General features: G+C 39.8%; 3 protein-coding genes across 4 annotated transcripts in view; 2 read left to right on the plus strand and 1 right to left on the minus strand.

The window, feature by feature from the left end:
• Positions 1–4,364, plus strand: part of cap1 (CAP, adenylate cyclase-associated protein 1 (yeast)) — a 13,185-nt gene extending 8,821 nt beyond the window's left edge. For both annotated transcript variants that reach the window (XM_032535319.1, XM_032535320.1), the window contains 6 exons: positions 189–378; positions 480–658; positions 983–1,106; positions 1,894–1,976; positions 3,211–3,354; positions 3,965–4,364. In XM_032535319.1, the coding sequence (XP_032391210.1) occupies positions 189–378; positions 480–658; positions 983–1,106; positions 1,894–1,976; positions 3,211–3,354; positions 3,965–4,048 (804 nt within the window). In that variant the 3' untranslated portion in view covers positions 4,049–4,364. The remainder of the gene's footprint in view (positions 1–188; positions 379–479; positions 659–982; positions 1,107–1,893; positions 1,977–3,210; positions 3,355–3,964) is intronic.
• Positions 4,365–5,324: 960 nt separating this feature from the next.
• Positions 5,325–13,594, minus strand: ppt1 (palmitoyl-protein thioesterase 1 (ceroid-lipofuscinosis, neuronal 1, infantile)). Its single transcript, XM_032535324.1, has 10 exons — positions 13,343–13,594; positions 12,028–12,150; positions 10,545–10,654; positions 9,633–9,760; positions 9,285–9,355; positions 7,822–7,924; positions 7,597–7,687; positions 7,417–7,515; positions 7,255–7,326; positions 5,325–5,663 (listed from the first exon to the last, which is right to left on the minus strand). Exons 2-10 carry the CDS (start codon positions 12,140–12,142, stop codon positions 5,541–5,543), a joined length of 912 nt encoding a protein of 303 aa, XP_032391215.1. The 5' UTR covers positions 12,143–12,150; positions 13,343–13,594; the 3' UTR covers positions 5,325–5,540.
• Positions 13,595–13,677: 83 nt separating this feature from the next.
• Positions 13,678–14,472, plus strand: part of rragcb (Ras-related GTP binding Cb) — a 5,399-nt gene continuing 4,604 nt past the window's right edge. The window contains exon 1 of the mRNA XM_032535323.1: positions 13,678–13,928. Within this exon, the coding sequence (XP_032391214.1) occupies positions 13,749–13,928 (180 nt within the window). The 5' untranslated portion in view covers positions 13,678–13,748. The remainder of the gene's footprint in view (positions 13,929–14,472) is intronic.

A 14,472-nucleotide genomic window follows, 5' to 3' on the forward strand; every position in this document is an offset into this window, starting at 1 on the left:
ATATATATATATATGTATGTGTGTGAGTGAGTGAGAGAGAGAGATTTAACATATCATTCAGTACCAATAATATTTTTGTATAATCACCCCCAGACATGTCTTAGAAGGTTTTTCTTCTTTCTTTCTGGACTGAAGACATCCATCTTTTCCAGTAGTTAACAGAATAACTAATTTTCTGTCAATCTCAGGGTGCCGTTGCTTCGCCCTCTGCAGCTCCCCCCAGCGCTCCTGCTGGTGGATGTCCTCCCCCACCTCCCCCTGGGCCACCTCCTCCCCCCATGGACTTGAGCGGATCCTGTGGTGGTGGTGGCGATTCTGGTGCTGATGATCGTAACGCTTTGTTTGCGGCCATCAACAAGGGAGCGAACATCACCAGCGGTAGGTGACCATTCTCAGTGACCTGCTTCGGAGGCGCTGAGCCAGAGACACGGTTTGCTGTAGGACTTAATAACGTTTCTCTCTTTCCTTGACCTCTCCAGGCCTGAAGCATGTGAGCGACGACCAGAAGACCCACAAGAATCCTAACTTGAGGGGTACGGCTCCAGTACGTTCCGGACCAAAACCTTTTGCCTCTTCCAACCCCCGACCTGCTGCGTCGGCCACCCCGACCCGCAAGCTGCCCCCTGTGTTCGAGCTGGATGGGAAGAAGTGGAAAGTGGTAAGTTGTTGGTTCATTCTCGCTAATTGATTACCTAGAACGTTACAAATTACAGCCTATCCAACTTAATTTAACTTGTAGTTTGTTATCCCTGTAAAAGGAAAGACACTGAAAGGAGGAATGAAGCAGATTTACAAGGGTAGACGTGTTGTATTTGTGGCTTTTGACTGGAATAATTTGTTTATACAACAGGCTGTCAGGCTTTTTATGAAATTCTTTTTTTTTTTTTTTAAGCTGGCCTTTTTTAAAGTAACTGTCATATTGTCTCATCAACTCTTCATCTTTATTTTCTTCATTCTTTTTTTTCTTTTCTCTTCTCTGCAGGAGAACCAAGAGGGAGCACAGAACCTGGTGATCGACCGCACTGAGCTGAAACAAGTGGTTTATGCTTACAAGTGCAGCAAGAGCACCCTGCAGATCAAGGGCAAAATCAACTCCATCACTATAGGTAAGGACTCAACTGTTCGATGTTTAGAAGTAGCTAAACTCACTGGTCAGAATCTTCTTTAAATAAACCGCTTAGAAATCATAAATAAAAACACTTACCTTGTACCTTCAGAACTTTGCTGAGAATCATCACGTTTTTAAGTTTTCTTCATTATCAAAGTACAAATATAGTTGTCTGTACACGGTTAGATTGCCAACAGGAACTGCTAATGGCAAATTTGGCATACTATTGTTAATCGTAGTAATTTGCAAAAATGTACTCAAATATATAGACTCAAGCTGCAGCCCACAGTTTATCCTCCAAAACCTTCTTGACAAAAAGTCAGACAATAAGTGCAATTGATGTGGATTCAATAATTACAATATTTAAGAGTTATATCAAATATGTTTTGAAATACATCTTTCTGGTTAGAAAGCCACCACATGGAAAGACTGAATTGTATTTCATTGAGAATTATTGTAAACTGTATGGAGAAATTGACTTATGATTTATCTCAGGATTGTAATATAACAATTAAATATTGAAGAAAATGTAAAGTTAAACAGTTGTTTAAACAATTGCTTCCATCTTGAATTGGCCTTGTTTCTGCACAAGTATTGTGTTGCTCATTTCAACCCACTCATTTAGCTAGAAAATACCCCAAATAATAACAAACAAAAAGGTAGAACAATATCAAAAACTGCCGGTGTGATGGAACAGGTAGTATCTATTTTCCAAAGATGGTCTCTTGACAGTTCAAGGCATGCGTACTCTGACCTCTAAATATGTGTTTGTTTCTTTCCATCAGACGGCTGTAATAAAATGGGCCTGGTGTTTGATGATGTCGTGGGCATCGTAGAGATTATCAACTGTAAGGATGCCAAGATTCAGGTGTGTAAACAAACATGCCGTGTAAAACAATATGCTTTTTTTTTTTTTTAAAGAGGCTATAACCGATCCAAGGCTGATGCCTCGATAGTAAGTGAACTATATAAATTGTATGCTTGCTTTTGAGACAATCGGCAGCCAACAAGCGAAAACAGCTGAAGCAGAGTTTATTGGATGGTTGGGTGCACCTTCCACCCCCATCTCCCTTTCTAAGTTTGACCTCAGGAGGGTGTTACAATTTTATAATGCAGAGAGTTACCATTGATATTAGAATGACTGAAGAAAGGATGGAAGGCACTTGTTTAAAATGTTTCAATACTATTTATTAATAATACAAACAGAAAATGTGCAGCAATGCACCACAACCGTTGAAAACCGAAACAAAAAGCAATCAACCTGGAGAAGAGAGTGGAGGCAGACACAACAGACAAAATACAAATCCCTAGGTAACAAGGGCTTTCAAGCATGGGAACACCAAGAAAGCAGCAGGACCTGACCGTGTCATAGGGCAGGTCTTCAAACTGTATGCTGAACAACTAGCAGCATATTCACGATGATATTCAACCCGTCACTGGGGGCTGAATGCACAATAGGGGGCGGTGACCTACTCTGCCTAAAGAATATTTACACCAGGCTTTACGAGGCTAGGAGAATCATCAAAGATCCAAACCACCCGGATGACCACTTTTTTTCCCTGTTGAGATCGGGTAGAAGGAAGCAGGCCGGGCCAGCACAGAGTCTCAGGAGAAGCTTCTAACCTCGGGCCAATAGGATCCTAAATGAGGACACTGCCTAAGACTGCCCCTACCCCCACATTCTGCTTTATGTTGAATCAAGATGATTGGATTACATTTCCCTGGAATTGTACCTCTCTCAGCAGAGTGCAGTGTTGATATTTGGATCCTGGCCACTGGCTTTGTTGCATTTTATATCGCACAATGATTTGTGCTGTCCTGTCATTGTTGAGTTGTTTATTTTTATTTTGTTTGCTGAACATTGCATTTTTTTTAATACGTCCTGTTTATACAGTGTATATAGTCATGTAGTTACACACAGCAAGCTCAGTAGTTTGCTTAGTTTAGCTCCACTGTTATTAGACAGTCCTTTTGCTCAAGGAAATGTTGATAGTAATTCAGTGCAGTTATATAAAGATACAGCAGAATTAAATCCAACTTTTCTAAGCAATATACCGTTATTCAGCAGCTATTCCATGTTTTTGTTGACTTTTTGTATCCAGGTCCTGGGTAAGGTCCCCACTATCTCCATCAACAAGACGGACGGTTGCCATGTCTACCTAAGCAAAGACTCTCTGAGCTGCGAGATTGTCAGCGCCAAAAGCTCAGAGATGAACATCCTGGTACCCAACAAAGACGGAGAGTTTGTGAGTATCCTTTCAGGAGGGAAATTGGAAAATTTGTTCAAAGGATGAGTCTGGTGGTGATCTATTTTTTTTAATTTAATATAAAAGTATTTAATCATACATGTTTACTAGCCTTTTTCAAATTGTGGACTGAAATTGATCAAAGGAGGGTTTTTGGCTTTGGGCCAATGTCTCCTCATAATACACAACTGAGTGACAAATGCCTCACAGTCCAGTGCTGGTCCTGGTGCTTGGTAAATACTCACTAGTGAACCAAATCCACCATCAAATGCATTATTTCCTCCTGTTTGACCAACATTTGCTAAAATCTACAGTGTCTAGTTGTTTTTGGAAATTAACCCTTTTTTTTTCTTTTAAACTGATTTCTATATATTTGTGGCCTGTTATTAAAAGATTAATGTCTTGAGTGGGAACCAAAGGGTTTGGGGCTGAGAGCTAGAAACAGGATAGGGAATTCCGAAAGTATTGGAATACGTTGTTGGTTTTGGTCTCTTCAGGAGTTTTGTTAACATAAAGAAAAACGTAGAGTCTTTCCAGCTATATCCTTTTTTTTTATGTAGCTCAAGAATATAAAATTGTAATTTTAAACATTACTTTTCTCTCCCCTCAGACGGAGATGCCTGTTCCTGAACAGTTCAAGACTGTCTGGGACGGAAACAAGCTCATTACCACAGCAACAGAGATCGCCGGATAGACAAGTCAGCATGGGAAATGGCGCCCCTCCTCGACACCATCCCAACCCCTTTTTTTTTTTTGTATTTTTATTTTTGCAAATGCCTTCCTGACTGATCAACCACCCCACCAGCTAACTCTCACACTGTAGACTGAGATTTGGACCTCTTGTGTTAAATCTTCCTTCCTTGTCAGCCAATCACAGCTTAAGCTGTCCCTTCCATCAGCCAATGAGAGGATTGCCCGCTTTTTATCTGGAGCAAAATCCTACAGCCAATCAGCAGGGAGGGGCTTGTCATTCAAATTGGTTTTCCCTGTAAGCAAGTGAGCACTTTTCACAAAACATTCATGAGCTTTGCCAATAGCTGGGATGCTTTGTATGTTATTTTGTATCTATCTGGATAATGCTAAGCAAAATTTAACATGTAGAATACCTAACTCGGGAACAGAGATACTCATTCCTTGGCAACAGCACCGCATCCAATCAGGCTCTACTATCAGGATACTCCGGCTTTTATTTTTTCTCCTCTTCCTGGTCGGGGGGGGGGGGCTGGCTGGCTGATGTTTAACTTGTGACCTGATGGGTTTCTGTTCCATTATATGCAATTCACTTGGGAAGCACTAGTCAAACACAGAGGATAATGACATCCATATCACCTCCACTGATGTTGATTCTAATAATCTTAACATTCATAGTGGGTAATATTATAAAAAAATAAAGTCAGCCCTCTCAGATCACATAACTAAAAACTATTTGTGTGCACACATCATGAAACTTCATCTAGATGATGTTGGAACAATTAAAATAGGAAAATTATCATTCCGTGTGCTTTCCCTTAAACCCCACACATAAGACATTCCTGAGTAAAAAAAAAAAAACATTCCATATAAAGGAGGCATGTAAGAAAAGGTTTGCAATAAAGAGCATAGAGATGTTGATATAAAGTGGAAGAGACTGAAGAATAGAATCATTGTTAAATGCTCCAACTCAGTCTCTTGATTGAAAATATCTGCCGTAATCACCTGTACAGATATAAATGACTGAAGTCTTAAAATATTAGCCTGACCATTGGCCTCGCTTCCCTCGCTCATGTCTGCACTCTTTGGTTATCTTCAGCTCTTGAAGGTTTAAAGCTCATTGCTGAATTTCCTTTATATTGTCTCCTTTTTACCTCCTTTGTTTTTCTGGGTCCAAAAATCTGAATTCTTCTCATTAGTGCTGGAGACATCATTAAAACATGTTGCAATAAAATGTCATTGTCTTTATTGGGTTAAACATGTATTCTGTACAGAGACAGTTAAATTTGACCTTATTAGAACTACTCAGTGTTAGTTATGCAGTAGTAGACTTAAAACACAAAGTATATGCTAAAATTAAAAATAAAATGACATGCTACAAGTGATCAGTGCAAAAGGAATGAGTTACGTGCTGTCTGCAAGCCCTGCTCTGATTATATTGCTCTAAAAACAAAATGTCTGATATATTTAATCTGGGATGACTGACTGGAAGTGTTTCAGTGTAAATAAGGCAGCAGGTTTGCATTGAACCACTCTCTGGTGAACTGGAGGTGGTCTCCCTTGGTTGCCAGAAAAGCCAGCTTTCCAGCTTGGTCCATCGCTGCCAGGCCCAGACGATCCTGCACATGGACACAAAATTTAGTTTCACATATTCAGAAATGTAATTGTCTAAAGGCAGTCGTTGGTAGGATACATACTACACCACAGTGTGTGAAAGATTGAGTTATCTTTTTAACTGCGTGAGAGTAAGGATGACACGTTCAACTATATTTTCTGTAATAAATCCAAAAATAACCAAAATTTACCACCACATTTTAAGGAAATGTGTTTTTTTGTTGAAATACTATCTTTTCTGGCCACAATGCTAATGCCAGTATTTTCTCCTTTGAATTTCCGTTCTGTGACGGAATGTCTGTCTATGTTTTGGCAACTGCCCATGTGATGAAGTGATTTTACTTATTTCGGCCGCATGGTCAATTTCTGAGGACTATGGTTAACTGCTCCTCAGATCTTTGGAGAGTAAATCCAGACAGCTAGCTAGACTATTGCTGCATTCTATTATCCTCAACGATCCGACTCGGACCTCGGATATCGCAATTCTTGTTCAGGGTCCACAAGTGTTGTCCAAGTTCCGAGCTCGGAAATCTGAGGAAAAGGGGCCATGTTGCTAGGCAACGTCCGACTTTCTAGTCGGAACTCCGACTCTGATAACGTGCCATATCTGTCCAATCTGAGTTTTCTGTTGCATGAACAACTTTTGAACGTACACATGTTCCAACCATAGAGTGTATATTACTAATACTGATGTACAGTCTATGGTTCCACCAAAACAAGTTCTTTCCCGAGGCTATTTTGCAGAGGCATCGGATGCTTAGCACCGCCCATGACGATTGTGATTTGTTTAAAGAAATGCCAATAAACCAGAGCATGTTTTTCTCCCATGGCAGAATGCTGCATGGACTAGCCAGACCCTCCTGCGAAGCGCTGTGGAAGACGGTCAGGCAAGCAAGACTAGATTATGTACCCAACCCACCCTAAAACACCTTGCATGATCAGAGACTTAACAAAACCCGGGTAAGTACTGGACATGTATTTAAAAGATGGAGACAGCTTAGAGCCCAAAAGGACGCTGAGCTGGCTAATTTTCTCCTGAACAGGTAAGCATTAAAGTTCAGGATAACTTATCACACGGACATTTTCAGTCATTTCAACAGTTGTGTACTCAAATTTAATAAAATAGAGTACCCGAGTTGGTTACTCGCAAAAACAATTGAGACACAGCCAGTAAAGTGATTCTGACTAGTCCTGGCTAACGCTGCCATGCTAACTGCTGATGGGAGGACCAGGCAAGCGGGCCACAGCTGTTAACCACCACCTTGACACACTAGAGAAACTAAACCGCAAGTTTGACTTCCTCATAATAGAAACATGCAATTTAACTTTGGCAAATCAACTGTGTAGCCTGTTCAGAGACCGGAGCCAACCAACAATCATTTTAAGTCAAGAATGTATGTCCGTCAGTCGGTTGGAGGAGAGGACAGCAATGTTGTGGTGTTTTTACCGTTCAGCAATTCGAATACAATTAATGAATGGATAAAGAGAAAGGAATATGGACAGAAAGCCCTGGTATCATGCTTTAGATTTTCAGGTTAAACAAACAATCCTCACACGATCAATTGTCATTCCTCATGAGACAATAAGCACAGTTACCTCTTTGTAAAGAACGCTCTCCTGTAGAGTCTCAGTCTCTTGGGCCTGGCCCGTTTTCAGGAAGCCAAACCACTACAGTAAAAATCAGGACAAGACGGTTTGTGATGCGGCTTTATCATAGTCAGTGAAAGATATATATTCTATAGAGTGTGTGTTTGTTACCTCTGTCTCGACAGGATCAACTACAGTGTCCTGCAGGAACTTCACCATGACGAACTTCTCCAGCAACTGCAGATTCTTCTTATACGTCTCATTTACAGCCTTGACAGCAAACAATAATTAGACAATACAAAACATATTGAGAAAGCCTATTATATATATATATAAAGCATGCATACTGACCCTCTCCTGATTGATGTCGGCCAGGAAGAGGCTATACTTCTTGTACAGGTCATCATTTAATGGGTCGTGCCAGTACTGGGCCTGCACCAGGCTGATAACCACAAACACAACGTCCAGTCAGTGCTACGGAACAACAGTCTGTACAGTGGTGACGATAGCTACACATCATCAGGGCTGCTAAACACACCAGCATCTCCGAGAGATAAACAATTTTAAACAACTTACTGTTTTTGAACCAGGTCGGTGTAAGCTCCGCTGTTCAGAGCTTTGCGTATCATGTCACAGATGTGGGAGCTCTCTCCGGGACACCTGGGCAGCCCGTACACTCCTGAGGATTGAAAAACGCCCAGTATCTTTTCAAAAACAGTTTGTGATACTAGGGTGCCCAGATAGCTCAGTTGGTAGAGCGGACACCCATACACAGAGGTTTACTCCTCGACGCAGTGGGCCTGGGGTTTGACTCGGACCTGCGGCCCCTTTGCTGCATGTCAATCCCCCTCTATCTCTCCCTTTTCATATCTTCAGCTGTCATGTAAAAAATAAAGGCCCAAAAAAAGAATCTTTAAAAAAAGAAGTTTGTTATGATAATAGTCACACAAATTCCATTTGGTGAGGAAGATCATAAAAAATAATCTAATTTACTACTATCTAAAGAGGAAACACATTTGGTCTGCGCTGCAAACACAAAAAGCAGTATAATAAAGTAATTTGAAAACCATCAACAACAGCATTACTAACAGATGAGAGCATCTGCTGCTGAACATAATACAAATCAGAGAGCAACTGTGGGATATTACAGGTATTATAGCAAGAATATGTATGATGAGGATCATTTGTAGGCAAAATTGCAAAGAGCAAACAGCATGCATGTGGGTTTTTTAATCCTTGAGAGAAAATCCTTGATAATGAGTCAGGTGTTATGCATTATTTTTCTTATTGCCAACAAATCCCATGAAAAGACCAGAACCATCTAAGCCATCTTTCAATATTTTATGGCAATTCTTTTTTCTTTCCTACTGAGGATGTAAATCTGTAATGGTCACAAATATAAAGTTTAGTTTACAAAAAAAAAAAAATGGCCAAAATAATATCCTTAAACAGCTGTGCATGTTACTCAAACAAGAATAACTAACTACGTTTGTAAGGAACTTCAGATGCTGATTAATAAACATTTGGTGCTCTATAGAATTTTAACGGCAGCGGTAGAGACGTATGTGGGATTTTTTATTTATTTTTTCGACTACAGCGCCCATGTTCGTTGTAATAAAAGAACATGTCATCCGGTGCAACAGTGTGGCTCAATGATGAGTTTGTCAAAGTTTTGGCAAAATAAACCCCTTTGGCACAGAGGAATAAGATATAGCAGGCTTGGATGCAAAGAAAATACTTGTTGGTCAATCAGTTCAATGTTGGTTTTGGTTTTTTAATGTGATTTATTAACAAAGTAGAATAACACCAGACTTATCCTTTAGGATGTGCATGTGCTTCTTAGAGACTTAGTGTCTAATATACTGAAGTATAATAACAACGGTTTGGGGATTTTAGTATCACAAACTGAATCTAGAATGATGCATGTATTAACTCTGAGTCATTAGTATAAAAACATATGAAACAGAAAGGGGTTTTAGTGCTGCTTTGCCAAGGGAAGTGAGCTGAACTTGTGTTTTGGGTTCTCTTAATGATGTTACCTTGGTGCTGGCCCCCAACGGAAATCAGTGTTTTCATTGGTGGAGAGGGACAGCGCTGAGCCACGGCTCTCCTGTGAGGAGAGGAACCAGGAGAAATCAATGCAAGCTTCCTCATCCATGACAGGAGACAAATATGTTTTAACAAATAACATGCTCTAACAGAGGCTGCAACCTGAGAATGAAGCTCACAGTTGAAATCCCACTACTCTCAAAGATATTTGTATTTTAAATATTTCATTCACTCCAGGAGAATCCGGCAAGAAGGGAAACTACACAAACAGAATTTGTCCAATGCCTATCACATTCACATTTAAAAAGGATTCAGTGTTCAGAACAGTAGTTACATACAGAAACTGTCCCCCCTGGGAGAAGCCCATAGCATTGTATCCTCCCTTCAACTTTGGGTCCTGAGCCAGCTGACTGCAAACCATGGACACCTGCTCATTCACATCCTTGAAAAACCCATTTTCTGTGTCCTGCGGGAGGAGAAACATGAAAGGTTTAAACATGATGGACAGATTTAAAAGAAGAAAACAAGCACCGTCCTAGAGGAGAAGAGCAGAGAGATAAAGTCATGGTGTTACGATGGATCAAAGCAGAGTCATGGTGGTTTGCTATGAATATTAAGACCGAAAAATTACAGTGAGGTTGTAAATGAGCTACTTTTCTGATGTAACATCTGTCACTAGCACTGCAAATATCACAGAATAGAAATCCTAACATCATGTGGATGTGTCAATCACACCTGCTGTATGCCTGTTTGGTTCACATGTCTTGTGTTTTGAGGAAAAGGAGGACCTGTTTTTCTATTGAAGGCCATTAATTAATAAATGTACCTTGACAAAAATTAAATAAAGTCTCAGTAAAATATAACTGATATGTTTGGTAAAATTTAGAGTTACTGTACTTAAAGTAGCTTTTTTTGGCAAAAGAAACATTAAGATATATAAATATAAATTAGAGCTCTGCCCTTTTACATTACAAAATAAATGTGCAGAACAGAAAAATAATAGAAAAAGTCAAAATAAGAGTGCTATTAAAATAAGGATTGCAATAATGAAAATTGGCTAAATTGTTTGGGATATAAGATGGTATATTTATTCTCAAGATGATCACTGTGTTGTTGATGTTGAAGCTGCATCTGCATTTAAAAAAACATAAAAACATGACTAAAAATAAGAGTGCCGATTTTCTCAAGCAACTTCAACACACACAACTAAAGACTAAATTAACAGTTTCCAGTTTTTAGTGTAGAATTACCTCAATGACGTTCTTTCCAATCATCAGCGAGAGCACGTAAATGCCAGAGATCTCATCCTCAATCATCTTCTTTATTGCCCCCATGCTGAGGGGGTTACAACAGCTGTCGCCTGGTGGACACGTAAGCGTACTTTATTATCATTTAAACTATTTAGCTAAACCTGACTCAGTTTACAGTGATAATAGTGTATGTTACACTAACAAGTATTGTCTGTGTAGCCAAAGCCTGATACGTCTTATTCATTTCTGCCAAAGAGCTCCAATGGCGTCCAAAAATACATTAAAGCATAAAATGAGCTGCATAGTTGCACTGGATGACATGTTCTTTCATTACCAGGAATGTGGGCACTGTTGTTTAATTTGAGTCCAACATATATCTTGTTTCCCTATAGTCATAAGAGCATCTAAGTATTACTCTCCCTGAAAACAAACTATTCATTATTGTTTGAGTAATGTTGACATTCAGTAATTGTCTTTTCATTGGATTTATTGACAGTTAAGACAATGTGTTGAGCAACGCCCGCCTTATCGTCTCCCTTTATCAAAGGATTACTTCCATAAACACTAGCTCTTTTTTTGGAAATATTTGGCTTTACATTAACATTCGTTAAACACATAAAACCGACAGCTGATCGGTGCAAATCACACTCTACTGCTGTTAACATGGAGACGCTTCAGTGGAGCAACAACAGCTTATGTAACGCCACCTCAGAGGCACCTGAGCCATTGTTGATAAAGAGAACATGTTTGTTTTTGTTTTTTTGTTTTTTCCCAACCAGCATGCAATTTAAATTAGCAACTTTCCAGTTAGAAGTGTAACTCTGAGGCTGCATACACACGACACCTCTCTAACATTACAACAGTACAGGGCTGGTCAGGTTTGGGTTTCAGTGTAAATGTGCTAAATGGGTTTATCTTTGTTGCTTTCACTTTCACCAAAATGTATTAACATGGGTGGATGTGAATGTCATGATCCCTGCAGTATACCTTTCCTTTCCCTTTCTGTTCTGAAATAAGGAAGAGAAACAGACCACAACCTTATACAGTGCATGATAACAACCTTATAAGTCTTTGAAATAAGATAAGGACTTTTCTTTCTTCAGATTTTCTCCTTTATGTCCTTAAGATTTTAACACAAAGGAGGCATTTAAATATGTGCAATGTACAGTGCAGAAAATGTTAACTTTATCTCCAATGGCGTTTTGCCAGTGGGTCCATCATGCAAACTATAGCTGTGAAGCCAGACTCACATCTTTAGTAGAGATTCAAAACTTTTCAAGGATACTAAATATGTTAGTCTGGATTTTATATTTGTACAATATATCACTCCACTTAAACATCATGTAGCTTAAATAAAGAGCTGGAAGAAGCTGATGCAGAATATATAATGTAAGTGAAACTGTCATACAGTTGAGTAAGATCTTTTTTTCAACCTAAAAGCTACTTAACATGAAATATAAGAATGGGCAGCCCAGTGACTCACCCATGCCATGCCACAGCACCAGTGGTACGGTCTCATTGTTGGTGTTATAAACCGGGCTGCCAGCAACCAGCAGCACTGGACCAGCCAGCAGCAAACACAGGAGGACTGCTGTCATCCTGGACCCTAAAACAAACACATAAACGGGTCAGTGTGCATTTTGTTTAAAAAAAATAAATTATCTTTTTCCTTCTTCCCTTCTTATTATTGCATTAAGACATAACTGGGGTGGGAGTAGCTCAGTCCGTAGGGAGTTGGGTTTGGAACCGGAGGGTCACTGGTTTAAGTACCCGTAAGGACCAAAAAGTAAGGAGTGGGGATTGGTGGCTGGAGAGATGCCACTTCACCTCCTGGGCACTGCCAGGTGCTCTTGAGCAAGGCACCGTACCCCCCCCCCAACCGCTCAGGGTGCTGGTTCGGCTGGCAGCCCACTCACTCTGACATCTCTCTATTAGTGCATGTACAGATCCTGTGTGTGTGTGTGTGTGTGATAACTAACAAAGTGTGGACACAAAGTGTGAATTGTAATTTCCCCATTGGGGATCAATAAACAGATTAAAATTAAATTAATTAATTAACTCTATGAGCCATTGTCTGCACATGTATTCAAATAACAAAAACATGTAATAAACTAATGTCACATTAAAAGCACTTCCTCTACTGTTCATTGGAAGCAATAGTTCATAATGATTCAACTATCCTTTTTAATCTCTCCTTCCATCTCAGCACAGACTTATGAGTAACTTGTCTATGTAATATGTATCTGCAATCATTTTTTTTGCTGTTTTTTAATTCATTTAGCTTCATACTTTTCATTGAGCATTCACTTTTCTTTTCTTTTTAAATGGTTTATTGTTATTGTTAGCTGTTATATACAGCGTTATTGTCAAACATTTCACTTATTTTTCTGTTTTTGTCTTAATTATATAGATAAAGCTGAAGTTTAATGGAAAAATACAGTAGAAATAGTAGGTGTTGCTACTGTGACATCTAACAGTCTTGTGAAAACAGAAACTAAGCTGCATTCTACAACGCTTTTAATTTATTATAACTGCACAGAGACTTGCAGATATATCAAGAAAACAACAAGACAGTGAGCTAGAAATAGTCCCAAGATAAAGATACTTTCAATGAATCCTGGGGGAAGTTTGCTCGTCGGAAGGTTAAAATCAATACAACATTTAACAAAAACAACATATAATCTAAATCCAACAAGCCTAATTAATGTTCCAAAACAGCAAACATGTCCGAGGTCCAAACCCTAGACTGTTAATATAAAAATACAGTCCAAACACGTCCAAAAATTGTAGCTACTCACCGTTGATGTTCTTCCTGCTTCTGTTGTTGGACTGTTTGTCAAGTGACTATGTTTAGAGCGAACAGCCAATCAGATTCGAGGGGCGTGGCTAGGACGTAATGGGGCGGAAACGTCTAACTTGTGACCAGCTTCTTTTGTTTTCAGCAATCCTGTCCGATTAGTTTGAATTAATCAAATCTGTGCCGATATAATGGTTGTTTAACCTCTTGGTAAATTATTTTAAACCCCGTGTGGATACGTGAAGGTCTGAAGTGGCATTTTAACATATAAACACCGCGCTTACAGCTGCTAGCTAGCTAATTAGCTCGCCATGCTAGCAAACGACAACAACAAATCCCTGTACGGATTATTTAGCCGGAATAAATAGAGAGAGAAACAGCAGGCCTACGGGGTAATTAAGTACGGGATGTCTATGTATGAGGAACCCTCGTTAACGGGAAGTTACGATGTTGTGGGGTCGTTTCCCAAAAGTTTTGGCTACGGGGTGGAGGAGCAAGACATGGACGAGGAGAGGTCCACACCTGCGGACAAACCGAGGATCCTGCTGATGGGACTGAGGCGGAGTGGCAAGTCATCCATTCAGAAGGTAATTTCATGGACAGTAAAGGGTAATTTACCTAAACCGTCTCTGCCTACACACAGCACCACAGAGTTTCTCTTCTTCTTTAAGTTTAAGCGGCACCTTGCATCCTTAATATTACACCACTGCCATCTTCTGGTGTTCGGTAACTCCTCCAATGTTTGATTTTCCTCATCAGTCCTGTTCTCGTTAGGTAGATGACCAAGCATCTTCTGCCTTGTCCACTTTCACCACACTCCAGTATGTTATTTACTCCTGCTCCTGTTATCCCTAATCATTTCTTCCAACACGTCCTTCCTCTCTGATACATACAGTATTTCCTGCAACTAACAAGCACATGCTCTACAGTTTCTGGTGTCTCACAAGGATCTCAATAACAGTTGGATGTGAGGTGTGATGTGTATGTTTCTGTGTCCAATTCTCTGCCTGCTTATTGCTACCTGCTCTTTCGGTTTTGTTCCCCTATTAAAGGGGTGATAGAATGGTTATATAGATCCTGGACTGTCCTCTGGACCCATAGAGAAAGTAGGGGAGAGGAGGATGTTAGCCA

This window comes from Etheostoma spectabile, chromosome 14, assembly GCF_008692095.1.
Source record: "Etheostoma spectabile isolate EspeVRDwgs_2016 chromosome 14, UIUC_Espe_1.0, whole genome shotgun sequence".
In the NCBI taxonomy this organism is placed as follows: Eukaryota; Metazoa; Chordata; class Actinopteri; order Perciformes; family Percidae; genus Etheostoma; species Etheostoma spectabile.